The sequence below is a fragment of the Diospyros lotus genome, chromosome 13, assembly GCF_014633365.1.
Source record: "Diospyros lotus cultivar Yz01 chromosome 13, ASM1463336v1, whole genome shotgun sequence".
NCBI classification, from domain to species: domain Eukaryota; kingdom Viridiplantae; phylum Streptophyta; class Magnoliopsida; order Ericales; family Ebenaceae; genus Diospyros; species Diospyros lotus.
This window is the reverse complement of record NC_068350.1, coordinates 28,813,486-28,841,029: the sequence shown is the minus strand read 5'-3', so window position 1 is coordinate 28,841,029 and position 27,544 is coordinate 28,813,486. Positions and strand designations below refer to the sequence as shown.

General features: G+C 34.7%; 1 protein-coding gene across 1 annotated transcript in view; it reads right to left on the bottom strand.

The window, feature by feature from the left end:
* LOC127789194 (probable LRR receptor-like serine/threonine-protein kinase At1g56140) overlaps window positions 1-25,537 on the bottom strand; it is a 29,614-nt gene extending 4,077 nt beyond the window's left edge. The window contains exons 1-5 of the mRNA XM_052318012.1: window positions 25,263-25,537; window positions 20,576-20,764; window positions 20,369-20,499; window positions 6,368-6,581; window positions 5,246-5,477 (exon numbers count right to left, since the gene is read on the bottom strand). Of these exons, the coding sequence (XP_052173972.1) occupies window positions 5,246-5,477; window positions 6,368-6,581; window positions 20,369-20,499; window positions 20,576-20,764; window positions 25,263-25,284 (788 nt within the window). The 5' untranslated portion in view covers window positions 25,285-25,537. The remainder of the gene's footprint in view (window positions 1-5,245; window positions 5,478-6,367; window positions 6,582-20,368; window positions 20,500-20,575; window positions 20,765-25,262) is intronic.
* Window positions 25,538-27,544: the final 2,007 nt, after the last annotated feature.

Sequence of the window (27,544 nt, the reverse complement as noted above, 5' to 3'; positions counted from 1 at the left end):
CTCCAAGACCTTTCCCAGGGCCTACAAGAATTGGTCTAAGATGCCTCTAAGATTCCCACCTAGAAACATGGCCAGGGTGCCACGTGTCATCTTTATCCTCCTCTATAAATAAAAGGGTTGCCTCTTCATTCAGGTAAGCCTTTTTTTGGCACTAAAACCCTCATATTGAGCTCAAGCACTCTCAAAAACTGGCTTAAACATCAGAGGGTCCATGGGTGCCTTTATCTACGCCCCTAACTGGCTTTTTTCTCAGTCTCTCAATCATTTGGAACCCACTCAGTCACTTGGAGGTCTCAGGTCAAACTTGGAGGTCTCTAGATCACTTTATATCTAGACTTGGAGGTCTTAAGATCACTTATGCTCAAGCTTGGAGGTCTTAGGATCACTTGCATCTAGACTTGGAGGTCTCAAGATCAATTACGCTCAAACTTGGAACTCTTGGAATTATTTTGAACCCTCTAAATCTTCGAAGATCTCGGGGACACTGGGACTCTCTAGGCACTCTAAGACTCACACCCCCACTGTTTAGCAGTATAAATCTATTATTGTATTAAGGCAACAATAGTTATAACAAAAATCTTAATGATTATGTAGTGATTTATATTTATGTACAATAAAATCTTTTAAATAAAAATAATGATAAAGTGGTTCTACCTCATAATTGTCTAACTTAACTAACTAAACCTTCTATAAAAAGGGTGTTACTAAATCTACTATGAATTCATTCATTCTTTAACATAAAAAGTTTTAGGCTCTCTATCTCTCTTCCTCTTTACTTAACTTAAGCATTGGAGCATAACTCTAAGAATGCCTCAGACAACCCTGATATATTGATCTTGTAGGGAGATTTTGGTTATCAGAGATTGAAGGAAGAAAAATGAAACTAATCCAACACATTTGAGTAGGTAAAATTCTTTGGTGTGAATTCTACACCGCATTAGAAACCTTAAAAACAATTTATTGGAATATTATAGATTTGAGTTGTACAACTAATTTGTCTGCCAAGTTGTACAACAACCTAATTATTATAAAATAAAGATCTTTTTTGACGGAAAACACCCACTTTTAAAGAAAAAGTAAAACTTACAAAATTTTGAAAAAAATCTATTTGCACCCACCTTTTTTGCTCTCTAGAGCCACCGTCTATGGTTGCAACAATAATTTTTCAAAAATACCCTTTAGTATACATAGCCATCTCACGCTCTTCGCACACACCATCATCGCCGGCAACAACTCATCATTGCAAAGCTCCCATCGATAGCTACGACGAATGTGAATGCTCATCATCGTGTTGTTCCCACCAACGACCATGATACTCCTACTGGCAGCCGCCAGTGGGAGTTTTGTGATGATGGTGTGTGCGAAGAGCATGGGATGACTGTGTACACTAAAGAGTATTTTTGAAAAATAATTGTTGCAATTGTAGAAGGTGGCTGGAGAGCAAAAAAAGGTGGGTGCAAATAGAATTTTCCAAAACTTTGTTATAACTTTGGGGTGGTTAAATTTAGTCTTCTGAATGGCTCGTGTAAATTTAAAAGCAGCATTTAGACGATTAATATTTTTCAGCAATACTACCGTGTAACAGTATATTATAGTGGCACTCTGTGCATTAAAATCACAATGTTAGTTTCTACATATTGCATGTGTTGCCTAAGTAAATAAAAGAAATATATAAAACATCGAAACTTTAACTGGCTTGGCATCGTTCACTGAGCGAATTAGATGAAACTGACATCTAGACACCCACTCACATACCCCAAACCATGTATCATATTTCATTGGAGTACTAGTTAGTTCATGCCCTTAAAAGTGTACTAAATTTCAATGTCTTATATGTATTTTGGAAACTTCAAAAGCAAAGGAAAGCACTTCTTTTTTTTTTTTTATCTTGACACTTCAATGAAGCCTTCGTAATAGGACCGGTAATCACTGTTCTAGCTGGATCATTGTAGAGTATACATGAAAAAACAAGGCAACAAGCAAGCATCCAATGAAGCCCGCACATAGCAAGTTCATGCACTAATCTTGGACGTGATCTAGTAAGAGAGGGAAAGCAAGGGCAGGATTCCACTTAAAGCATGCAGCATCTTGTTCTAATGACTAATTAAAATGACGTGGATCAAGCCTCTCCTAAGGAAAAAATAAATAAATCTAGAACGAAACCAACATATATATATATATATGTATGTATATCTCGATTGGGGGGTTCATTCAGATGAAGCTCGGGGCTTCATTTTGAGGTGACTGCAATAAATTAAGTGAGGGTATTTTTGTCATTTTGTATCTTCGATCATTCTCTCGATAATCCAATTATTTGTACAAGTAATATTTTTCATAAATAAAAGCCACAGGTTGCGACTCTTTGCTGTCACACAAGGCAATGGTAGGTGATTCCTCCGATGGCGTCTAGAATTATGGCCTATTGGCGCAGCTAACATCGAATCTCTATGTTCCTTCTCAGTTTGCTGCTTTCTTTGGGATTTATAACTAAGGCTATTCATAGTCATTGTATTACCCAATTAGGTCAGTTATGTTCAGTCTACGGAATAAAGCCCGAAAGATTTGATAAAAAAGAAGGAATAATTAGAAAACCACACCAGAGATCTGCCAGCACCTAGAGATCTCCAACAGATTAGAGGAGCCCAAAAAAAAGCTACAGGCTTGGACTTCACCCATTGAAACTTCAAGAAAAACAGCGTACCGTCAAACTATCACTTGACTTCTTATCGAGAGCCAAATTGTGAGAAGAATTATAGTGCTCCTTACCTTTCAAAACCACCATAATGCACTCTTACGACAGAGATACCGGTACCACTCTCCCATAATGAACCCAGAGTAGAGACACTCAAAAGCCAAAAAGGGATCGTGAAGGTATCAAAACAATAAGACATCCCAGGAGACGAACTATCAAACAAAAATCTTCAATCAAGATATGGCACCCGGAAACCAAATATTCCAACACCTGCCAACATCTCCCCCATATATCAGAGACCCTCAAAGATCAAGAAACACCCTACCAAAGTCTAAGACTCCAAATAAGATAGAAGAAACATTTACCACCCTGCACAAAAGCACCCAGCACCAAGGCTGCTAGAAGCACTGATGTTGATGTGGATGAGATGACTTTAGTATTTTATGAAAAGTGTGATTCGGATGATTTTAGAGGTTAATTTCAATAGAATCGGGTAGAGAATTCAAAGTCACAAGTTTTGTTGGTGAGGTCCGTGCTTTTTCGGGCAAATTCCTTTGTTTAGGTTTCGAAATTAGCGTTTTTGTTATTTTAAAAAATAATTGATTTGGGAATAAATTTTACTAGGAAATGAATTTTAATATGCCATTTTGAGAGATTTTATTTGTTTCCATCTAATTTTGATCCTGTAATGAAAATATGAAGATATGACAAAAGACAGAAATACATGAAAGTCTAGAATTTATGTAACCAACCCCACATAGTGGGATAAATGCTGGATATGTTGTTATTTAATGAAAACTCACTCTTGTCTTTTTTGGTAAGATTTGGGTTCTAGGGTTTTGGGGTATTTTTCAATTTTCTAATCGTGAGTTGTACTCTATAAATACTATGTTTATAAGATGTTTTTAGAGTTGATTTCAGAATTCCAATAAAGTTTCTGTTGAAATTTTTTCCATATTTCAATTTTTCGATATTCTTTTTTCAACGAATCATTGATTGAGTTCTATAATCTGTCATTCTTGAGTGAATCAACGGATTATTAAAATACTTCCGCTATGTCAAGCACCAAAACCCTTTTTGTTCATAGACACCCTACCCCTTAAATCTGTGGCGAGGGCAATCCAGAACTCCAACGAAACAGAGTATCAACAAGGGATATACCAAAAACTCGATTTTAGACACAGATTCCGCTGGAACAATAGACTCCAATTTTGTAATACTTCTGTTACTATTTACATTGGTATGATTCCTTTCGACACGGTGCATGATCGTACACCCAGGAAACCTTTTACGTCTTATTCTTATGTCTCCGCATGCTATAGAGTGTTTGAGCCAAATAAACCATTTGTACACATTGAAATTAATAAGCTACTGGAAGCAACACAAACAAACTTTGAGCCAATTCACGTAGGTGTCATACCGAAATTAATATTGACAATTATGCTGTGATATGAACTTAGACTAGAATAGTTTCTAGGATCCGTTTCCAAATTGAAATCTAATAGTGCCAGTCATTTTAAAATTTTAAAGCGAGTAGGACAAATATGTCATTAATGTACCATCTAACTTTGGTTTTAACTCTAATGTCGATAATCATTTATGCTAGTACCGCAACGAAGTCATTATAATCACGGTAGGTATGCTAATACTGAAACATAATAACACATGAATCTACAAGGAAAGAAAAATTACATTTTGAAGATGATTGTTGAAGGATTTTATTTTTTGCTTTCTAATGTTGTTCTCGGATTAACAATTCCAGCAATTGTGTTGTTGCTAACAGCTAGTGGTGATTGTAATGCTAAGAGCCTAAGACTGACGGGACACAAGAGGTAGAATCAATGTTTGCTCTTATACTAATTTGATGCAGGAGAGCCAAAATCAAAGAAGAAAATTGGAGTAGAGGAAGAGAAGAAGAGGTATTGGGAAAGAAGACGTTCCGGATGAGAGAGAAATTTGAGGAGGAAAATTCTGCTATCTTTATTCAAATAAATCAAAATTGATTTTGTGATTACATTCTAAGCCTATATATGAGTTGAAATTCAACTAAAGATAAATACCCTAATGACTATGATCCAAATAAATAATCAAAAGCTAAAATCTAAATTCCAAAATTTAAATGAAACTAAATCACGGTATTGGACATAACATCAGCTATGAGGTTCTAGATTTCTTTCGGGATGTAATTTTCACTATATCATCTTGTTCTTTGTGCGGAAGTATAACGTGAACCACTTTATCGTTGTAGAAATAATAACGGGAGATACCCTACAATTTATTGTTCTCCTGGCCTGCTGTTCTATAGTTCCATTCTTCTCTGTTCTTGTTGTCGAACAATGTAAAGGCTGGTGGTGATAACAACAGCAGTGCACGGTCTATGGTTCTGATTTATATTTATGTTTTGTGAAGTATCTGTCAATTATAATGAAATAATATCATCATACGTTACGCACTGAAAAGTATAGTGAAATTTATGCAAATTGTCTTCTCAATAGCCCAATATTGTCTAGAAAATTTTAATAAGATTACTATGTTCTTGGGAAAAAGACTTACAATGTTCCAGCAAATTTAGTGCTCAAGTAAGCCTGGTCTTCAGGAAAGAACCTTGCCAAGCCAAAGTCTCCAATCTTTGGTTGAAACTTGTCATCCAAAAGAATGTTGCTAGCTTTGATGTCTCTGTGAACAATTCTCTGATGTGAGTCCTCATGCAGATATTGCAGTCCTCGAGCAATGCCAAGAATTATCTGGAAGCGGGTCTCCCAGTTCAGGAATTGATTACTTTTCCCTGTGTTAAAGACATAAAAATTTTGCAATGTTGAGTTGTTTTCGTGTAATGCTGTTTGATTGGCATTGGTCTGCAATGGAGTTAACATCAAGAATCATGCATGAAGGTACTAAATTTCTTCAGCAAAATCAAAGGCGTGCAAAATAAGAGCAAGAGTCTGATTTGGGAAATTCAAATTAGGGTTGTTAGCTTCTTTATCTTTTTAATAAAATTAATTGTCATCTTTTATCAAAAAAAAAAAAAAAAACAACAAACAAACAGGAGCAAGTCTTTTTCCTTATAGTGCATGATGATTATTTCTAAAAATATGGTTGAAATGCATGCATGATTTATTTATTATGCCATTAGCAAATGGTTACAACATAATAACCACCCCCCCCCCCCACCCCCCAAAAAAAAAAAAAAAAATCTAGAATTCATAATAAATCCAAAAAATCCCTTGCGCTTTCTGTTGGCTACATTTATCAAATGAATTTTCTGCAGCAAAAGAAAGGGTGTTCCAGATTGTTCGAGGCCCTCTTCTTTGTCAGGTTCATTTTTGTATGTTCTCATCTCTAAGGAGATTGTTTCCACAACTTACCAATGACCTTTTTGTTACAGAGAAAAAAATCTTACTATTGCTGTCAAGACTCGCCCTCAATTTTACAGTAAAAATGAAAAAAATACAATAATAACCAATTTCCGTGAAAGAGAAGATATCTAAAGAAATCCTCCCACAAATGATTAAGAAACCGATATTGTGGTTAAGTTAATTTATTAGTTGATTTTGCGACATAAAGGGAAAAACAAGAAAACAATTTCCATGAAAGATTGTAATTAAGATGCCTAAAAAATCCTCCCATATATCATACATGAGTGTGAATGAAGGCTCAAATGGAAATCGTACGTACCATACACTATATGGTCCAAACTCCTATTCTTCATGTACTCATACACAAGGAGGCGTTGAGGTCCATCCGAACAACAACCATAAAGGCGAACCAGGTTCTTATGTTGTATGCTTGTGATCATCCTCACCTCTGCAAGGAATTCAGTTTCTCCTTGTTGGGATTTGTCAAGAGATAGTTTCTTGACAGCAATTAACCTTCCATCCTCTAATTTTCCCTATAAGAAGATGGTATAATAATTAATATACCAATTGAGAATAGATAAAAAGAAATTGATGCATGCAAGTATAGTCTTTGCGTGCGTGCGTGCGTGGGTGTGTGTTCATATTAATACACTAACCAGAAAAATAACAAGATATTAGGGTCATTTGAATGGCTTACACTAGACAGTGGAGAATATTTCAGGTGGAAAATTCAGTACAAGCGGGCAAACATCTTAAAGAGGGGCATTCATCAAATGCTCCAAAGTCGTCTAGTTCTCAACCTTACAAATAGACTGCCCAATGAAAATTGAGACCCTAAAATTTAGGCATAACTGGTTTTCATATTTTAATGTTTCCTTTAAAGTCTCTTGTAATTAAGTAAGCCTTAAGATCGCTGTAATTTGCACCTATTTTATCCATGGGGTGCCCACTTAGGCACTAGGTGCATCGCTCTTATGCCTATAATATTATAATAACATACTAAGTTTTTGTTTCACTATGTTGGGTCAGTTATAATATTAATGACCAAAAAATAAAAATGATTCAAAGAAAATTTAGAAAATATTAAAACACCCCAGCTATTCAACATAAAACCCTAGCACTAAACCAAATCTCTAATAGCTATTCAACATAAAACCCTAAACCCTAAATTAGATACTGAAAGGACAAAGGACTGAGAAATCCATCTTCTTTCCTACTCCTCAATAGCAAATTCCGCCATCAAATCTTAATATTAAGCATGTCAGTGCAAACTTGAGGCTTTTGTTATTTATCTCCAAAAGGTTTTAGCTTGATCTGTCATTAGAGAATCTTTTCTTTTCTTTTTTTTGGGTCAATATGAAAGCATATTCGCATGGATTGTAGAGGGGAAGCTTGGTTGGTGATTTGTTACATATGCAAATTGTATGTCATTTTATGGAATTCATCTCGTGTTAAAACTTGAATTTGGAACATCGCTTTATGTTGATGTTCTAGATTTTAGTACTTGAAATAATATTAATTGTGATTATACGTAGTTGAAATAATATTAATTATTATTATAGTAATTGTAAATTAGCCACACTACGCTCAACTAATAAATTGCCTAAAATTGAGACAAACATAGAAGAGAATTTTCCAATATCCAAAAATTGAATAAGTTGTATTTGGTGTATACAGTGACTACTTTTAAAATAATCTGACAAAAGGATGGAAATTTTCTGTTACCAAGCTAAAGTTTCCTAGCTCACTTTCAAAATAATAATAGTAATAATAATAATAATACTAAGAAAAGAGTTCTGCTATAGTGCCAAAAAGTCTTACCGAGAGACTTACAGAATAGAGTTGAAAAAATTAAAATACCCTCGCCTAAAATACAAATTTGCAAAGAATGCCACTGCACAGCCCAACCCTCTCATCTCCTCTCTCCCTTCTCCCATGGCCGCACGCCCATCCCTCGCCTCCCTTCTCTCTCTCTCCTCCCATGGCCGTGTAATCGTTGCTCCTTGCCTAGCCTCGTCGCCTCTTTGACCGTCCCTGGATGAGCAACGGTAGGCGAGGCGACGATGCTGGCAACTAGGCGAGGCGCAACGGTCGCGCTATCATGGAAGAAGGGAGAGAGGAGGGAGGTGAGGGCTAGGCGAGCAGCCATGGGAGAAGGGAGAGAGGAGAGAGGAGAGAGGTGAAGGCTGGGACAGGGCATTTGGGTCTTTTTGACCCCATTCGATAAGGTCGTCTGTAAGCGCGTCGGGCAATGTAGAATAATCCATAAGAGAATGGTGTAAGGATGCATTAGTTGTCATACTTGTCAAATCGAGATACATAGTTGTCATGTTGTATCATACATCTTTTAAAAAATAATATAAAAGATGTTTATACATATAACATAAAGGAAAGACTCAAAACAATAATTTTAACCCAAATTTAACAATATTGATATCATGTATGACACTAACAATAGGTATCAGGAATCCAAAATTAAAGACCAAAAAGTCTTAATTAAGTCTTACGAATAGGAAAGAGTGGAGAGAGTTGAGAGATTGTTCATATTCTTTAGAGACCGAAAGTAATCTTTCTTGGGGAGAAACAATCTTCGAGGGGCGGTTCATATGCTTATAATAAGCCTTTGTTTAACCTGGTTATTAATTAATGTATATTTTTGAACTCAATAACCAACAATCATTTGCTCTAGAGTTTATTATGATTATTTGAATTCCCATATGACTGTTTGGATATTAATCCACTTTGATTTTTAAACTCTAACAATGTTTTTGAAGGCTGTTCATATTGACTAAGCTATAAAAATTCCACTTGAAGCTTATTTTTTGTATCACCATATGGTTGCAAACTCACAAATCGTATTGTATCATAGATACACATGCTTTATGTTGCGATACAAAGCAAAAACTTCATGGCAATAACAGCCTACTCAAGATCCCTCATATAAGTGGAAGGCAAGTCATTCTTATCATTCTTATAAGCAAAAACTTCACGGGAGTACAAGTCATTCTTATAAGTGGAAGGCAAAGACTTCTTCTCAGGCTTCTATCTTATCATTGCGCAAAGAATGATAGGTGGCTCCTAAGCGCTCCCAGGTATGTATCACATTTTGCCAATACTTCATGGCAAGCCCAATCAATTTAATCTGAATGAACACAACCTACTCAACATCCCTCATACCACCTAAAATAATCCTCCAACTCATCAAACCAATAAAAAGAAGGAAAGATCCAATTGCCCATCATAATAGCAGAATTTTAATTATCTAAATCTTCTATTCATGTTAGCGTGGTGATCTTGGTTATATGACTCATATCTATTATGATACCTACGACCTTGAAGATAATTATGGAATCCTAAGTCCTTGAAAATAACTTCATCATATCTAGACATTAGGTTAACCTATGATTTCTTAAATTGAACTAGTTTAATCAAGGGCGTAGGAACTTTGTTCACTCCACTAGTTCCTATGGGCGGTGGGGAGGATACTTGCATTGAACTTATAGATAGTGCAGCCATGCCTAAATTTTGCAACCAATTTCTCAACAAATCATTTTTTTAAGTATTGTTGCCGAGATACAATAGTAAATTTATTTGATGAGAAATGTTTTTGTTTGGTCGTTTGAGGAAGGAAATAGTCAAATGGCGCAGGAAGATCCCCGCACAAACACTTTGATGCTCAAATTAGATACAGAAGTTGTTGGAAATTATAGAACACATAATTTACACCAGTATCAGATATGTACCTTTTTTGAAATGAGTGACTATCTATTTATAAAGGAGTGTAGAGTAATTAATCCAAAGTAGTCTAAGATTAGGATTCTTATAGATAATGTCTATCTTGAATTTTCTTAACCTGACTAGAATTAGAATTCTTATAGATAACGTTTATATCTTGTTCTTTTGGGATTAAGATTCCTTATGGATAATTGTCTATCCCTTTCATGGAATCTTCGAAAGGATTTTTGAATGTTGAAATCATCTAGTTTGTTTGTTGTGTGGGAACCCCCCATATTCGGGGAAATATTTTGGTGGCAGTGCCGTCTTGGGGGGCGAGGAAGCCCCCTACAAAGCCTAGCTCTGGGGTCACGGCTATGGCACAGCAGCCACGACCGTGACCAACTCCTGGTGTACCTACGACCCTCGTGGTAAGGCCACATGCCCTTTGGGGTGACCACCCGTGGGCTTTCTTGGCCACAGGAGTCCTCGTGGCCACTAGGGTGGACTATGACCATATGGGCCACGAGGGTGCATCACAGTCGTATGGGACGCAAGGGTGTCCCCTTAGCCATCTTGACGGGCTATGAGCCTTTGTGATTCCTTCGCTGTTGGGTTAGCCCAATTGGTTCGGCTGACCTATTTATTTATTATTATTAACTTTTATTTTACACTTTCTATTGCACCTCATATCACTAAGAGTTTAAGAATTTGAACAAACTAATCATTAAGAAGCTAAAACTTTTAATTTGTTGACCCTCAGAATGTGTAAGGTGGGACAAAGTTTGGGAATCAATGGATGAGGTTTCAAGGGGATTGAAGTTTTCAATTTCTAGTTTGAACTATCTTTTTCCTATTTTTTTTTTTCAAAACAAAAGGATAATTGTTGAAGAAAGCTAAACTGCAAAGAAAAAATGCAAACCTAAGCTATTATAAAGCTCATGCAAACTGAGAAAAATAATGGAAATAACATGTCATATGATCATTGTGCAAACATTCAAATAAGAAAATGCAAGGGTTGAGGCATCGAAAAATCATGCAAGATTAAGTTATGTTGTGTTATGGAAAACTCACATGTAACACAAGTTGAGGGTCACATATTTATGGTTTTCTTGGTCTCAAGCATTATTTAAAAAATCTCCTAATCATATAATTAAACATTAATCAAGTTCCAAGGTAAAATTTTTTACCAACCTTAAAATAAAACACCAAAAAGCTTACCTTGATAACTAGTGTTATGGCTTGACGAGTGAATTAGTGGTTGGGTTTAATTTGCACGGAGTGAAATTTGGGTTTTAATAAATTAAGCTGAAGGCAAAATAGTATTGGCCTGGGCTAGGAATAATTAAATTGGATATTGGGTGGTTGAAATGGGTAATTGGTTTGATGGGCTTCAAATTGGGTGTTTCATGATGTGTGAATCTCTCTTGAGACATTCACACATCATTGGAGCTAACAAATGTTGTGACATCTCTAGAAACCACATTTTCTCTAGTAAAGTGACAATTAATCTCAATGTGTTTGATTCTCTCATAAAACACATGATTAGAATGAATATGTATGGGAACTTGAGTATCACAAATCAACTACATAAACTTGATGTGAATAACCTTGGTTTATTGTTTCAACGGCATTAACTCACTTGTCGTAAGGGTTATTGCCTTGCATTTAGCTTTTGCACTAAATTTGACAAACACAATTTGTTTTTCACTATTTCAAGAGACTAAATTGCCACAAATAAATACACAATATGCATAATAGGTATGAAGTCCCATGTCCCATTAAAATGTAAGGCAAGCATTTCTCAACCATAGCATCCTACTAGCTTGGATGAGAAAGGGTTTCTATAATAATCCTAGGAAGAGAGACAAAGGACAAAGAAGGTACAAAGGCAAAAATTTTAGGGGACAAAGAATGATAACTAATGAAATGCAAAATGAGATGTTGGATAACACAGTGATGAGTACCTTTATGAAAAGTAATAAGCTAGTCAAGGTTGGGAACAATGTGATATGAACTAAAGGTGAAAGGGTTAATCGCTACAAAAGGTGACTTAATTAACGGTGCCATGGGTATACCTCAGACTTGGCCAATGGGTTCACATGTTGAGGATGCCATTGATAGATCTAAGATTTGGATGGTTAAGACAAGAAGACGATGGTGGTAAAAAATGAGGAAAGAGAATCAAGAAAGGGGATAGGAAAATGTAAGATAGTTGATAACAAATTGAAAACTCACATAAGGAAAGAAATTATATAGATTACTCAAAGAAGGAAACATTAGTAAGCCAACTTAGGAGAGAAATAACGATACTCCTTTTGAAGACATAAATAACAAAGAAAAATACATTTGATAAAACAAGTTGTCAACTTATCATGATCTAGAGCAAGTTGATGGACAAAACAGGTACACAGAAAGATATGAGGAGGTAGAGAATAAAAATTAGCCCAAGGAAAGAGAATGGAATGAAGAACTTGGTCATTAAGGATGAAGGACAACATTTAGTTAATCAAGTAACATGCTATTAATACAATGTCATTCCAATATTGGATAGGAACATGCATATGGAGAAGTGTGCATGGAATCTTAATTAAATGATGATTCTTTCATCAACAGTGCCTTTTTGTTTTAGTGTTCTAGGACATGAACTTTGGTGAAGAATCTCTTTCAATGCCACAAAAGATTTAAAGGGTATGAACCAATATTCAAGGTCATTGTCACTTTGAGTATAACATGAATAGATACATTGGACTAAGTTTGAATTTCAATAGAAAAGGTAATAAAGACATAAAACAATTATGAACTAGTTTCATTAAATATAACCTTGGTTCATGAAAATCATCAATAAAGGTCACAAAATAAACAAAAGCCTATTTTGAACATACACAACTTGGACCCATACATCAAAATCATAACTAAAAAAGAAGAGCTAACATATTTATTGATTGTATTTAGGAAAAAAAAAAAAAACTATATGACTATATTTCCCAAGTACACAAGACTCACAGTCTAAGGTAGGAAGACTAGACAAAATTGGAACCATCTTCTTGAGGCCAAAAAGAGATGGCTGCCCTAATCAACAATGCATGTGTAGTGGTGAAGTAGTAGTCATGTAAGCCACTAATGAAGCAACGTGAGATAGATAGTATAGTCCTTGAGACTCACAGTTCATGCCAATCATTTGTATAATCTTTTGATCCCAAACAAAAATATTTTATTAGATAAAAAATGTTATGGATCATTTGAGATTATGGGTGAGTTAACTAACTGAAACTAAATTAAAGGGACACTATGGTAAATGTGACACAGAGTATGGGGATAAAGTATGAAGGGGTCCGACATTTCTAATACACTTGATTGAGGCTTGGGAAGGATTAGCAATGTAACAATAGGAAAACACCCCAAAGTGTGAATATGGGATAAGAGAGAATGATTACCAAACATGTGAGTGGTGGCACCTTAATTAAATATCCGTGGGCCAAGAGAACACGATGTTAGTGTGTGTGGAGCCTAATTATTGCCTCGACACATTTGCCGCTACACAGAGTTAGTACGTGAATTGACCTAATTTTTTCTTATATAAAGGTGTATTCTCTTGTAATCTCCAATTGGGGTTATATTGAAGAAACTTGCAACAACGGTAAAGTGGACATAGCTCTCATATTGAGAGTGAACCATTATAAATCTCGTGTATTCTTCATACTTGTTTTTGATGTTGCACCTTTTTGTATATTAGTTTTGAAGATGAAAAATATCTATTGGCATAATCCCTAAGTCATGAGTTAAGGTTATGATTTTCAACATATATCAATCTCAATATCAAGTATTATTTTATTCAAATGAAAACCAAGTTAAGTTCATTCTTACATATGGAGATTTGCAAAAACAAGTATTATGATTTAAAAAGAATTTCCTAAAGTGATTTTCAAAATTAGTCTTGAAATCGTTGGTTAACATAAAACTAAAATTGTTCTAAGGCAAAAGAGCAACTAAAACATGTTTTTGAAAATGTTTTCTTTTTGGAAAACTATCTCTCGATATTTCTTTATCTAATATCCATTGGTGGTAAAATGATTTTTAATGAATTTTTCAAGAAATATAAAGTATGTATTTTGAAGGTGGTAAAATTGCTAAATCTTGAGTTTGTATTAAAACTAAAATTCTACTTTCTTATTGTTATGGATTTTGATTTTTTGGATATTTTTATTGAATTCAAATAGGGGTACGTTCTTATTTACATCTATGTATTAAAGTAAATGTCCACATTTTCTTTTATTTATATGACATTTACTTAAACTAAATAAATATAAATAGGTTGTAATGTATACATGCTATGGATGGATTGTGCTTTCAAGTAAATCCTTCTGAAAATCTGTCATGTTTCTATATATGTTTCGAAACCCCTTTGAAAAGGTTTTCAATGTTTTCTAAGTGTATATGTTATTTCGAAACATCTATGTAATGCATATGTTTTGAAAATAGGTTTTGGACTATGTTTCGAAACCTCCATTCTATGTTTCGAAACCTCTGACATTTCTGTCAGCAAAGAATTTAAATCTGAGATGCATATGTTTTGAAATCTATTTTTGAAGTATGTTTCAAAACCTTCATTCTATGTTTCGAAACTTCTGTCAGTAGATCAATTAAAAAATCGAGATGCTCTTGCTTTGCATTTTTGTATTTATCAAAATACTTCTCAATCATTTGATTAATGCTTTCTCCATGCTCTGTAAATTCAAATTCAAATTTGAAATGAAGATCATTATTATATGTTAGTAGGGAATAGATTATGTCTCCCACTCATTGTTGTCTCTAAGTGCAAGTCCTCAAGTATGTTTCGAAACCTAAGTATAAAATTATGATGTTTCGAAACCTGTATGCTATGTTTCGAAATCTACTTTTTTGTCATGTTTCTAACAGCTATAAAATGGCTAGATTTCTATCTCTTGATATAAATAATAGGTGTTTGAAGATAAGAACAAGTTAGAACAAGAGAGTACACACTAGAGACACATATACAAGCACAAGTGGTGATCAAAACCTTTATTTAAGTTCTCAAAGAAGATTTTCTACAAATCCCACTCTTGTGCATTGTAAGTAAAAAGGAGAAGCAAGTGAAAAATTGAAGTCTTGTCTTGTCCAGCTCTCCTCACCTCAATCTTAGAGGTTTGTGCAGCCATTGGTAAGGCATTTCATTACTATAAACTTCATTGGGTTGTAAAGATAAATTTTATTCATCTTGATTGTTGTAAGGTTTGAGTTGAGCCTAAAAGTCATTGTGGAAAATGTTTGAGTTGAGCCTAAAACTCACTTGTTGTAAAGTTTTAGTTAAGCCCATAAAAACTCACTTGGTTAAAGATTTGAGTTAAGCCATAAAAACTCATTGTACAAGGTTTTAGGGTGAACCATGGTAAAACCCTTGTGTTGATCAATAGTGAAAGTGATTGGGATTGAAAATCCTTCGTTCAGTGGGAAAACTTGAAGGTAGTGGACTAGGCGGGGTGCCGAACCACTATACATTTTGTATGCAGTTAATCTTTTGCTTTTGCTTATCCATTATTGTTTATGCTTTCATAAGTTTTGTTATCAAAGACTAAAACAGTTTTCTTGAGCATAAGCTTACACATATTCATATAAGCATATCTTTAATCTCAAACTCCTTTGGTATAATCTTACTTATATAAATCATCTTTGCCAAAGATCATTATTTTGAAATACAAGTCAAAAGATTTCTAATCAAGAAAACAAAAAAGTATATTTCGAAATAGACAATCTATATTTCGAAACTAGCAAAACAATGAGGTATATTTCGAAACATATATAGTAGGTTTCGAAACCTACTTAACAGAAAGGTTTATTTCGAAACATATATATACCTTATATTTTGAAACATAGTATTCTACCATCAACCATTGTTTTAATTATTTAAAAATTTATACGAATCCCAATTCACCCTCTCTCTTAAGATATATTTTTCATCATTAGGACCAGCAGTTTTAATTATTTTTCTTTATTTTGCTATTTAGAATTAGGACTGTAATCCTAACACATGAGGACTTAGTAAAAAAAAGAGCAAGGATATTAGTGTGAGCATGGATGTGACAAACAAAGTGCCTTGAGATGTTGCCTTGATTTGAAGAAATTGAGCATACTTTTCCTCGGAGATAGTCACTAGTGAAGAATCACAATGAGTGATGGTTTCCTAACCCTTTAAATTACCAACAACAATGTGAGTGGTATTAGTTACTCGAGATAGGTGTAACACCCTGTGTATTGGTGTTATAAAATAAGGATGTTTTAAACTTCTTGTAACACCTTCTGTTGTGTGAGTATTAAATGAGTTAATTTTGAGATTGAAGGCAGGAGAATTTTTTCAAATTTATCTTAATTGGAGAAATAGGGGTGTATAAATTTAAGATGCCCTAAGAAGGGCAATTTGGTAATTTGGACTATATCCTTACAAAAGTAAATTATTATATGAAAAAAAATATTTTTTCTTTGAGTTATGGAGAAATTAAAGGATGGTCAAGATTTAAGATTTGGAGCCAAGAGTGGATTGTGACACTTGGAAAGGTCTTGTGCAAGGAGATGAAGATAAATTAAAGAAATAAGAAATTGGCTAATTAAGTGTGGTTGAGACACTTGGCAAGATCTTGTGAAGGAAGAATGAGGAATTAAAATTAATTTAAAAAGGAAAATAAAAGTATCTCTCAAGCATTTAATGAAGACCATCATTATGTTGAATAAAGAAAATGCAAACAAAAATAGAAAATGGTCATGCATTTATTATGGAAAATAGGAAGAATTAAATAAATGAGATCTAAATAGAAATTAGTCTTTCAAGATGATGGTATGAAAATAGTCTCATTAAAACAAATGGGGAGAAATTAGAAATTCAAGATGGATCCAATGAATAAGATTTGGTCTTGGAATGAGAATTGATCCAAGGGCCACAAATGAGTCTTGAAAGTTGGCATGGATTGCCAACATAAATGAAAATTAATTTTAAATGATTAGAATGGATGGTAGAGATCATTCTTGAGTAAGAATCAAAGGCCAAGATGGAATCTTCCATGAAGACAAGGATTGTGCTTCTTCCTAGGGTGGAGATTAAATCTTATTAGATCAATGGATGGGATTAAGCCTCCCAAAGCACATGGATTGTGCTTGTAATGGAGGGCTAGGATTTGTTCTCCCAACCCATTAAGATCCAAGAGCTTGGATTAAGTCTTGGAATGAAAATAATTAAAGAATAAAGAAAAGAATAGGTAATATAAAAAGGAAGAAAGAGAAGAAGGCCAAACTTCTTTGGCCGAGAGTGCATTTTTGAAGAAAAAAAAGAAAGGAAAAGAGAAGAAAGGAAATAAAAGAGTAGAAGAAAGTGAGAGGAAGAAAAGGCAAGCATTCTTCCATGTTATGGCTTCTCTTTCTTTTGGTTTCTCTTTGACTGGTGGCTTAGCCACTTTATTTTTCTTAAGGTTTCCTTTGAGTAAGAAAGTTGGAAGCAAGGGGATTGGAGACTAGAAGGACCACTTCCAGTCCAAAGAGCTTCGAAAGGTAAAGGATGGCCCCATGAGTGGGTAGCTATGCAAGCTTTGTAAGTATATATACGATATGAGATTTCATGTGTTTGCAAGCATACATGTATTTGAGTACTAGTGGACCTTTGGCCATAAAAAGGACTAGAGTATGGGTAAAAAGGGGTAGTTTATTGCCTCAACTAAGGTGGGTGTGAGGGCAAGAAGACCAACCACATATGCATTACTTGCATTACATGAATATTTTTATGCTCATTTTTACATTGCATTGAACCTTTACTGAGCATTGTAGCTCATGAGATTTTTACCTCACCTTGTAGATCTCTCATGTGCCAAGAGAAGGGGAATGTTGGAAGCTTGAAGCTTTGGAGGCTTTAACATGGACTTATATTTTTATTTTTGATGTATACTATATAAGCACCATGGGGGTTGTGTAACCCTTGTTGTGGGTCAATAGAGGAAATATTTGTTGTTTTGGTGTACATTTGTGCATATTTTAATTCTAAAAAAATTGGGTTAAAAAGTCCAAAAGAAAAAAAGAAAAAAAATAAAAAAGTGTAGGAACGCAGCTAGCAACAGCCATGGCCATAAGGAGGCTGTAGCAGGTGCTCACGACCCGCAGCCAGCACGCGCTACTAGCGCATCACTAGGCCCCACGTGAGCCAACAGGCCCCGCTGGCTAATTTTTCTTAAAAATTCTGAAAGTTTGAGGTTTTTAGGCCATTTTGAAATAATTTTTGGGCCTTGGAGGGATTTTTGAAATAAAGGGATTTTTGGGCTATTTCGGTGAAAAATTATATTTTTGGAAAAATATAGATATGTGAGGAATTTCCCTTAAGCGTGGGAAAATAGCCTAATATTTTGGAAACCTTGGGAGATCTTGGATATTTTTTGATGAGAAAATGAATAAATGAGTTTTTCTCAAAAAACGTGCAAGCTAAGGAATTTCGAGCAAATAAATATTAAAATTTTGCTCAAAAGTAAAAGCCGAGCTAAGCAATACAACCTAGATATCACCCAAGCCTGGGGTAGTCATCCTTGGCTCAAGTCAGTTGAGTTGAAGAAGGATGACACTCACTTGAGATTTCGGGTTCCTTTTGCTGCATTGTTTTTAGAAATCTCGAAACCGACACATCGAGTGGAGCTAAGGGAAAGACGAAGCGTAGTGTCCACCTAAGGCTTTTCTTGTTAAAACATAGTCCAACCCTTTCGAATCTGGTTGATGGGTGAACAATCTAGTCGATTATTCACTCGTGACACTCGTAGGTGGGAGCGTGATGTTATAGTAGGCAACCATGTAAGCTATAATAAGGCTCTTGAGTGTGACCAATACTATAGAGAATCGCCATGATCAATAATAGCAAAAGGGATTCTAATTAACCTAGAAAAGACCTTCGTCAAGGGTGGAAGAGTCATTACCCAAAATTTGTATTTTAACTAGCTCTAATTTTTGGTTGAATCCCATAAAGATAGATAATGGTGATTTAACATTTGATCTCATTCATCTTGTTTTTTTTTTCATTTATATTAAGAGACATTAACTCATTAAAATTAGTAATGGAAGTCTAGAGTTTTCCAAAATAGGTGGTCATATCTAAATCATTCTACCTTACTTCACAGAGCACCAATGACATCATAAAAGTGAGTTATGTCACTCATATATATCTCACGGGCATGGGTTCATAAAGCACTAAACTCACAAAAAGGTTGAAAAATAGGCATCAGATTTGGCTCAATAGTTTTCCAGGACAAACAAATTAAGTTTGCATCCATTTTTGCCAAATAGGTTTACTGCCTTTGGGAATAGTTGAGATGGTTTATGCTAAGTGGTCCTCAAATACATAGCCAAGAAACTAGATTTCCACAACTATAGACCAAACAAAGTAATTTTTCCCATTCAACTTCTTAGTGGTAATAATTAGTGTGCCCAAGAAAAGAGAGAAATTCTACAATAGTTAATGTGTCTAAAGTAGATGTTGATGGAGACTGTGAAGTGGATGAAGACATGGTTATTAAGATATATGTTGACATGACAACAAAGTGCACAATCAAAATAATAACAACAAAGCGACATGAACACTAGAACACAAACCCTAATCAAATCTGAACTAGAACTCACAATCAATAAGAAAATCCAAAGTCTAGAACCCTAATCAACAAGCTTGTTAGGAATGAAATCCAATCAATAACCAAATCTCAAGTCACAAACCAGATCTGAAGATAAGATGTCACAAGATGAAAAACAAGAAAATCAAGAACCAGATCTAAATGAAGTTAACCTAGAAGTTGTGATCAAGAATTGTGAACTGTAAAGGAAACTGGCAATCACTAGACCTAGAAAGTCACTGAGAAAACAAGTGTCACATGATGTGCAGAGTTGCTAAGGAAATAGGCATCGTTAGAAATAAGTGTTGTGGTCACGAGAAGGATGCATTACAGTAGGCTACCATGGTTGGAAGTGACGAAGATGGCAATGACACGGGCTAGTAGTGGCAGCAACTGTCCAGGGTAGGGTTTGGTAGGCAAATTTAATATCATGTAAAATAATAAAGTATTTTTATTTCTATCTTTCCAACATATAATATAAAGAGTATGTATACTATATACATTAATTATATTAATACCCTCATTTTCACATTTTTTATTAGGATTTTTTAACAAATTTTATGGTAGACTTTCCGATTTTAGATTTGTAAGTATATTAGATAGGATTACTTTCATAGAATCTCTAACTATTGCATGGGTTTTATTAAGCCAATATATGTAAGGGTTTTTCAATACATTATAAAATTACAATGGTGTTAATAGATAAAAATAAATAAATTTTGAAATCACATTGAGGTAATTCTCTCTTATCTTCTACTTTTTCATCCTCTCTACCTTCTTTTTCCTCTTCATTCCTCCTCTTCTTTTCCCCTCTCCATTACCTCTTCTTTTTACTACCCCAATTCCACTTTAAATTTTTAAACAAGTTTCACAAATCTCTTCAGGACTTTTCTCAAGTATACAATGGAGGGTAAAAGATAAAACTGAAAAGGATAGAAGATTTTCGCTTGAAATAGTAATACCTGATAAACAGGGCCAAAACCACCTCGACCAAGAAGATTAGAGTGGTGGAAATTTTTAGTTGCTTTCTTCAATGTGTGAAAGTCAAAATAACTTATGGTTCGAAGGTTTCCACTGAAGAAATCAGGAGCACCTGCACCAAAAAAGAGAAAAATCAACGGGGTTCATCAAGGGTCCTCTCAATTATCATGCATCATCAAAATTACCACCACGTTGGCTTTTTGCACATCCTACGAACTTTGTCAGCTCCACAACCTTGAGGAATTTTCGAAAGACCAATATGAGAATCAGCAAGATTAGGAGCACGACTACTCCTCCAAGTAAAAAGAATAATGGTGTTAAATACTGTTTAGATGGAGAGCTCTGTATTCCAAGACTTGCAGGAGATGGAGCACTCACTGAAAAACACATGTAACCTTATTAAACACATGTAAGAGCATAACATAATAGATGTATCTAAGTAGATCCTATACGATCATATTCCTAAATTCCCTGCTAACAAGTCACTTTATAATTCAACTGAGGCAAACAGGAGTTATTGAATAGGTGCCACTGATAGTAGTCACTACATAGAAAATAATTGCTAAATTAAGTTTATGCATAACCTATGCATCTCAACAACCTCATATAGAAAAAAAACATAATCGAAATTGGACTTTCATTTCTAGGTCAAAATCATACTAGCGAATGTTGATAAACAGACTATCTGTGTTATGTTCTAATCACTAAATGAATAGAAAGAGCAAGTTGTACCAAAGTTTAGTAGACAAAAGGTTCATATAAGATTCAGAGCCGGCCTTGGCCCAGGGCTACAGCTCGGGGCCCACGGCTGAGGGGGGCACAGTTTTTTTTTTTTTTAGAGTAGTGCTATATTCCTTATCTTTTAATTTTTTAATATTTCCCCTTCCCCCACTCACTCTCACTCACATACTTTCTCTTGGGCTACTTTCTAATTTTTTAATATTTCCCCTTCCTCCACTCACTCTCTCTCACAAACTCTCTCCCTCTCACGAGGCCCCCACTCTTTCTCAGCCCATTGTTCTCCCCCATCTCTCTCTCTCTCGTTACTCTCTCTTTCTCTTGCTTGTTTTTTCTTTTCTTTTTTCTTTCTCTCACGAACATCCCCTATCTATCTCATTAATTAAACACATTTAATTAACTCTCCTATCTTTATCTTATTAATTAAGCACATTAAATTAATTAAATATTTAAATTATAAAATTAAATAATAATATATTTATAATACATGTTCTCTATTAATGATATTAAATTTTTATAACTTAATAAATTAAATTATTTGATCAATCTTCATTTGATACTATATTTTACTCTATTATTTTAGAACAAACAAATTACATATTTGAAAAAAAGTTTTAATGAGACTCCAAAATATTCTTCTTTATCTTTCGTAAATTTTTATAATTTTAATAAAATTAATTAATTGATAATTTTTATTTTTTTCATTTAATTTATATAAAAGGGCATATTTGAGAAAAAATTTGCCCTGAATCTTAGAAAAGTCAGGATCGACTCTAATAAGATTTAACACCAATCTTGTGAGTGCGATGAACCATTAACAAATGACAGTTTTAGAGATAAACAACACCAGACCACCTATATAACATTATGACAAATAAGATTACTCTTCATTCATGAGTCAATGGAAATATCTTGTTATAAGAAAGACATATCTTCAAGGAAGGTAAAGAAGCATTAACGTCATAAAGAATTTGAAATGTAGAAGAAATCTAGCTCGAGTCATACGGTTTTGTCCTAATTCACACATGAAGTAGCAGTTGGTCATTATTAAACCAAAAATTACCATTTTTGGTCAATTAAAATGAAATTTTTTTGGCCTATGATCTAGGAGGACTATAACTTTTCTTAAAAGTGAAATTTATAAAAATAACTCAGGCATAAAAAATAAAATTATAGAAATGCTAACCATCCACGCACTTCCTCCTCTTACGTATATTACTATATATGCTTTCAAAGGATAGGTTTTTTAAAAAATAAAAATAAAAAAAGTAGAAAAGCTGAGCTTTTGGTGAAACACAACTTTGCTTTAATTCTCCAACTATATAATTAGGTTAAGTTATAAAAAAAAAAAAAAATAGCAAGGGACCCTCTATTTTTTTATAAAAAGAAAATCAGATTGTATCGAGACTTACATTTATTATGGGTTCCCCGATCCCATGTGGTTAGGGTCAATGGCTGAGACACTGCTTGTAATTTGCAAATGCTTCTGGCAGTCCATGCGATTTAGTTTTTTGGTGATGACTCCCCATCATTACTAACTCTATTAAATTAATCTAAATTATAATACTAAAATATTAATTAAATCAAGATAAACTTAATTAAATTAAAATAAAAACAAACATTCAAAAAAATAAAAGCTGTCAGTTTGAATTTGTCGTCGGTGATGAGTTCCAACTGTTGCCAACAGCTTCCTACAGTGGGTTCTAGAAGGAACCCACATTGGATCCCATCAACAATGGGCTATTTGTAAAACTCATCAACAATGGACAAAAATCCATCGGCGAGAGGACTCGTTGATGAGTAATGGAATACATAAAAAGAAAAAGTGAAAGAAAAAATAAATGAAGATAAACTTGCAACGAGAAGGAGGAAGAAAAGAAAAAGAAAAAGAATGAACAAATGAAGAAGATGAAGAAAAAGATTATATGATGAATCAATATGATAACGACCCATTCGGTGTTATTTTTTTTCTTGATTTTTTTTATTTTATTTTCTTGTTCTTTATTTTGTCTTCTTTTTCTTTAACTTTTTTAATTTGACCCGTTATCTTCTTCTTCTTTTTCTCCCTCTCTTGAATTCTAAAATGTAATATCTTAAAATTTTAGAGATTTTAGATATTAACAAATTAAGGTCAAATTTATTGAAATTAGACTTAAAACCGGGGGTGGTTAAGGTAATGCGAAAACTTATAGGCCTAAGGAGGAATCTAGGAAAGACAAAATGTAAATTCCTGAGCTATGTGTAATTTATGAAAAATAATAAATTTGAGTAAACTAGATCAAATTAGGCTTAGCCTAACATTGGGCTTCGTGAATAACACAATGAAAAAACTGTATGACCCAATGTTGTTGAAGATTAATAACTGAATTAAAAGTTATTCAAGTTTAATATTAATTTAAATTTACAAATAGTGAATAAGATAGCTTACTTTGGGCCTACATAGATTCTGATTGAGGCCGGATTGAGATAAACTAAAAAATAGGTATCAAAATAGACATAACCAAAAACATGGGGTTGACCTCGAATTTTGATATCAACAGCCAGATAAAAATAATTAGGCTCGAAAGATAGCAAAAATTAAATTGCAAGACTCAATGAACAGTTTAGGAATATTACTCTGGACACGAAACGAGAAAGATACACGAAATAAAAAAATTAGATAAAAAAATAACAAAATGAAATTCCATAATTTATTTAACCATTATAGAGAATCTCATAAATCTTGTTGAGTTTCCAAATTTCAACTTGAGATTTATGGAGAATCAATAAAGGATCTGATTGACACTAGAAATTGGATCAATTGGATAAAAATCCGAGAAGAAATCAACCGAGTGGGTTTAAAATGCACAGTGAACTTGGTAGTAAAATATGGGAATTTTCAGCTGTAAAAGACTATATTTTTATTACTTTTGGAAGCATAATCGAAACTATAACAACGAGAGAAAGAGAGAGACAGAGAGAGAGATAGAGAGAAACCCAAGAGTTTCAGTTCTAAAAAAAAAGAAAAAAAAACCAGTCGGACGAATTGGGTCGGTAGAAAATCAGCGAATAGACGGTGTTTTCCGATAGCAAGACGGTTACTTTGTGGTGGAGATCGACGGGGAGACTTCAGCGGGTGATGGCAGCAGAGGTGGCAGTGTGGTTGGAACCAGTAGAGCTTCGCCGATGGCGAGATGGTTGAATGGGAAGATGGGGGGAGGCATGTGAGATTTTAAGAAACTTTTGAAGTTTTCCAAGTGATACTTTTAGCCCAAACTTTCTGGTTATTGTACTTGGACCTAATATTTTCGAGTTTTATGCATTTTGTCATTTTTTTGATAAAATTTCACGAGTAACCTGTAAGTTATTTATTATAGCAATTATGGTTGATTTAAATTGCATAAATTGCACTTGGAGTATGAGATTGTAAATTAATATTTATTGCACAAAAACTCGAATGTCTTGACATGCATGGATATATAATATATTATCGCCTTGATGACATAGCAGATATAATAAAAGGATGAATTGATTATCAAAGGGTTATTGGCGTTTTGTTTTCAACCAAATAACGTAAGTTCGCTTGATAATTATTAAATAATGATCTTTACCACGTTTGTGATAATGGCGTAGAAAATGTTATATATCAAGATTATTTATGAGCTTGAAATAAAATTATTTTAAAGCTGTTACTAGGTGGTTCATTACCTAGTCGACATATTTCCACATTCTAATAGATAGTTTGAAAGTGTTAAATGAGAAAACGAGAAAAGAAGATGGAGGGGATTATTGTCGATGAAATTGTTTAATGTTAATATGTTACATAGGTTCGATGTAGATTGTGTTTTGCACAAAATTATGATTAGTCGCTGTCTCAGTTAATGACACAATGGCATGAAATCTGAGTGCATTTTACCCATTGATTATTTACTTTTTAACATTGAAGGCAATACAGATAAAGCACTAGTTTATTAATAATATAACCAACCAGATAACTAAAACACAACCCAATAATATCAAACAAATCGAGTGAACAAAATAGGGCAGTAGAAGCGATGCTAGCAAGCATTTGAAGTGCAGGAATGGAAGCCGACTTCCAAATCAATCAATCAATATATTTTTAAAGAAGTTGATGGAGGTGGGTAAGGGTATGCATACCTTGCGAGTGTAAAGTACGCATTTCTTTCTGTGCCTCGGTATCTGTCTGTGATCACTTCGTTTCCGATGCAGGAAGGAAAATGGTGTCCAGAGACTGCCGGCGGCTGCCGCAGTTAAGGTACCGTCGTCTATACTTCCATTATCTCTTCTCCTCCTCTTCCTCCTTCCTAGCTTCTCCCTTCTGGTACCTAATTGAGAAAGCTTATTGAGGAGCAGATTACAAGGGGATACCTAAAATTAAATCTTCAAGAAAGAGACGATATTCAAAGAATTGATTTCGGACAATCCCAAGCATATAAGCCAAAATAAAAGCGACGGAGACGAGGCGGAACATCCGAACGGACTCGACGGCATATCTTCTCCTCTTCCTCCTCCTCATTGTATATATAATACAATATTATAATATATTATACACCCGACATCCTAGAATCAAACTACTTTCTGGACGACGACATCAGATAGCTGGAGAACCTTGTCGCTTGTCCAAAATGTTTTCTTTAAATAAAAAATAAAAACAAACATTTGTGTAATAATCAGAAACTTTTTGCACTAAACATATAAATTTTAATGATGATTCAGAAAATTGCACCAATAAATTTATATGATCTGCACTGTGGTGATGCTGGGAACTCATTAATTTAGGATTCTCTTATTAGACCAATTGGTTGCTTGGAAAATAACTTGTCAAGATTGTTTGGGGGTTTGTTTGGAAAGAATTTCTGATACATAAACTAATGATTTGGATAAGGGAAGGACTTTTGTGTTGTTGTCGAGATACAATAATCAAAATTTATTTGACTTGGGAAAGCTTAGAGGTGGTTTGGCAGAGCCTGGTGAAAAGATGGAGTGAAGTTTGTTTTGGTGAATTGTGCCAGTAGGTGTTTGAGGCTACTCAGGAAGAATAACTCGATTCGTTGTTTGGGAAAGCAGTAATGTGTATGGGGCGTAGCTCTATCCGTTGTCTGGGAGAGCAAGTATAGAGCCTTGAAAGGTTCCCCGAAGAGGTCACTCGAAGGGATTGTGTTGGAAGGACTTCGGATGAAGTAGGACCCAAAGGGGTCTTCAGCAAGTGGTAGGACCCACAGGGGTCTTTAGAGTTTAGCGACCCCCGAAAGGGTCTTCGGTTCTAGTCCTAGAGGTATAGCTTTGGGAGAGTTGGGAAAGTATTCGGGAGGTGCTAAAAGGCTTCAGAAAGGCTTTCGGAAGAGTCTCCAATGTCTGGGAGAGTTGACGTGTTTTTGGATGGGTTTGGTATGCAGTCGAAAGGGTTTTATGAGTCTCTGGGTTTGCAACATAGAGATAGTAAGAAGGCACATAGGCTCTTCGATACCTTAGTTAAAGGTTGTCATTGTGTGGAAAGGGGTATGTGGATGTGTTGTTTCCAAAGACACAACAATCATAATTTATAATGTAGGACGAGTTATATATGGGGTGTCGGAGAAAGTTGAGTTAGCCAAAAGGAATGAGGTTTTTGAGAGGACCAAGGTTGCTGAGAGAAATGAGGTGGCCGAGAGGACTGAGGCTAGCGAGAGAAATAAGGTGGTTGGGCGAAATTATGTTTTCGAGAAGACCAAGATTGCTGAGAGAAATGATATTTCCAAGAGAAATACTATTGCTAAGAGAAATAATGTTTTTGAGAGGAATTGTTGTTCTGAGAGAAGTAAAGCGGCTGAGAGAAAGGATGTCGTTTAGAGAATCCTGTGGTTCTATGTTGCTCGCAAAAAGAGATTCCACTCCTTGTGATGTCATTCTTCATGGACAAAGGGCTTTCAAGAAGAGGTGAAGGTATTCTAGGAAGGAGGTATTGGGCTTCCAAAGAGAACTAAGAGTATCTCGAGAAGAAAGTTCAAGGCTCTGGAGAGAGTTGGAAGTCTCTCGAGAGGGAGTGATGCTGTGATTAGATCATTCGTTTCATTGTCGATACCAACAAAAGAGTTAGAAGGCTTGCGAGGAGGTTCACCCGCGATAACCCTCCATGCTTAAGTCAGTACGTGAATCAAGTAATTACCCCAAAGAAATAGTAAGAATGCTTTAAGTGTCTAGAATTTACCGAATGTGGAAGTCCCCTTTCTAAGTCCTGTAGCTGGGTATTTATAGGGCACGATTCCTGAGGATGTCGGTGTTAGAATAGAAGTGCTATGGCATACACCAAAAAGGGTGGGGTGAATTGGTATATTAAAATTTTTTTTGATACCAATGAGATATCGTTCATGAAGACCAAGGCTTCGTTAAGCCTTAAGACCTTGAAATGGAATGATGAGGTATCAATAGTGTAAAGACAA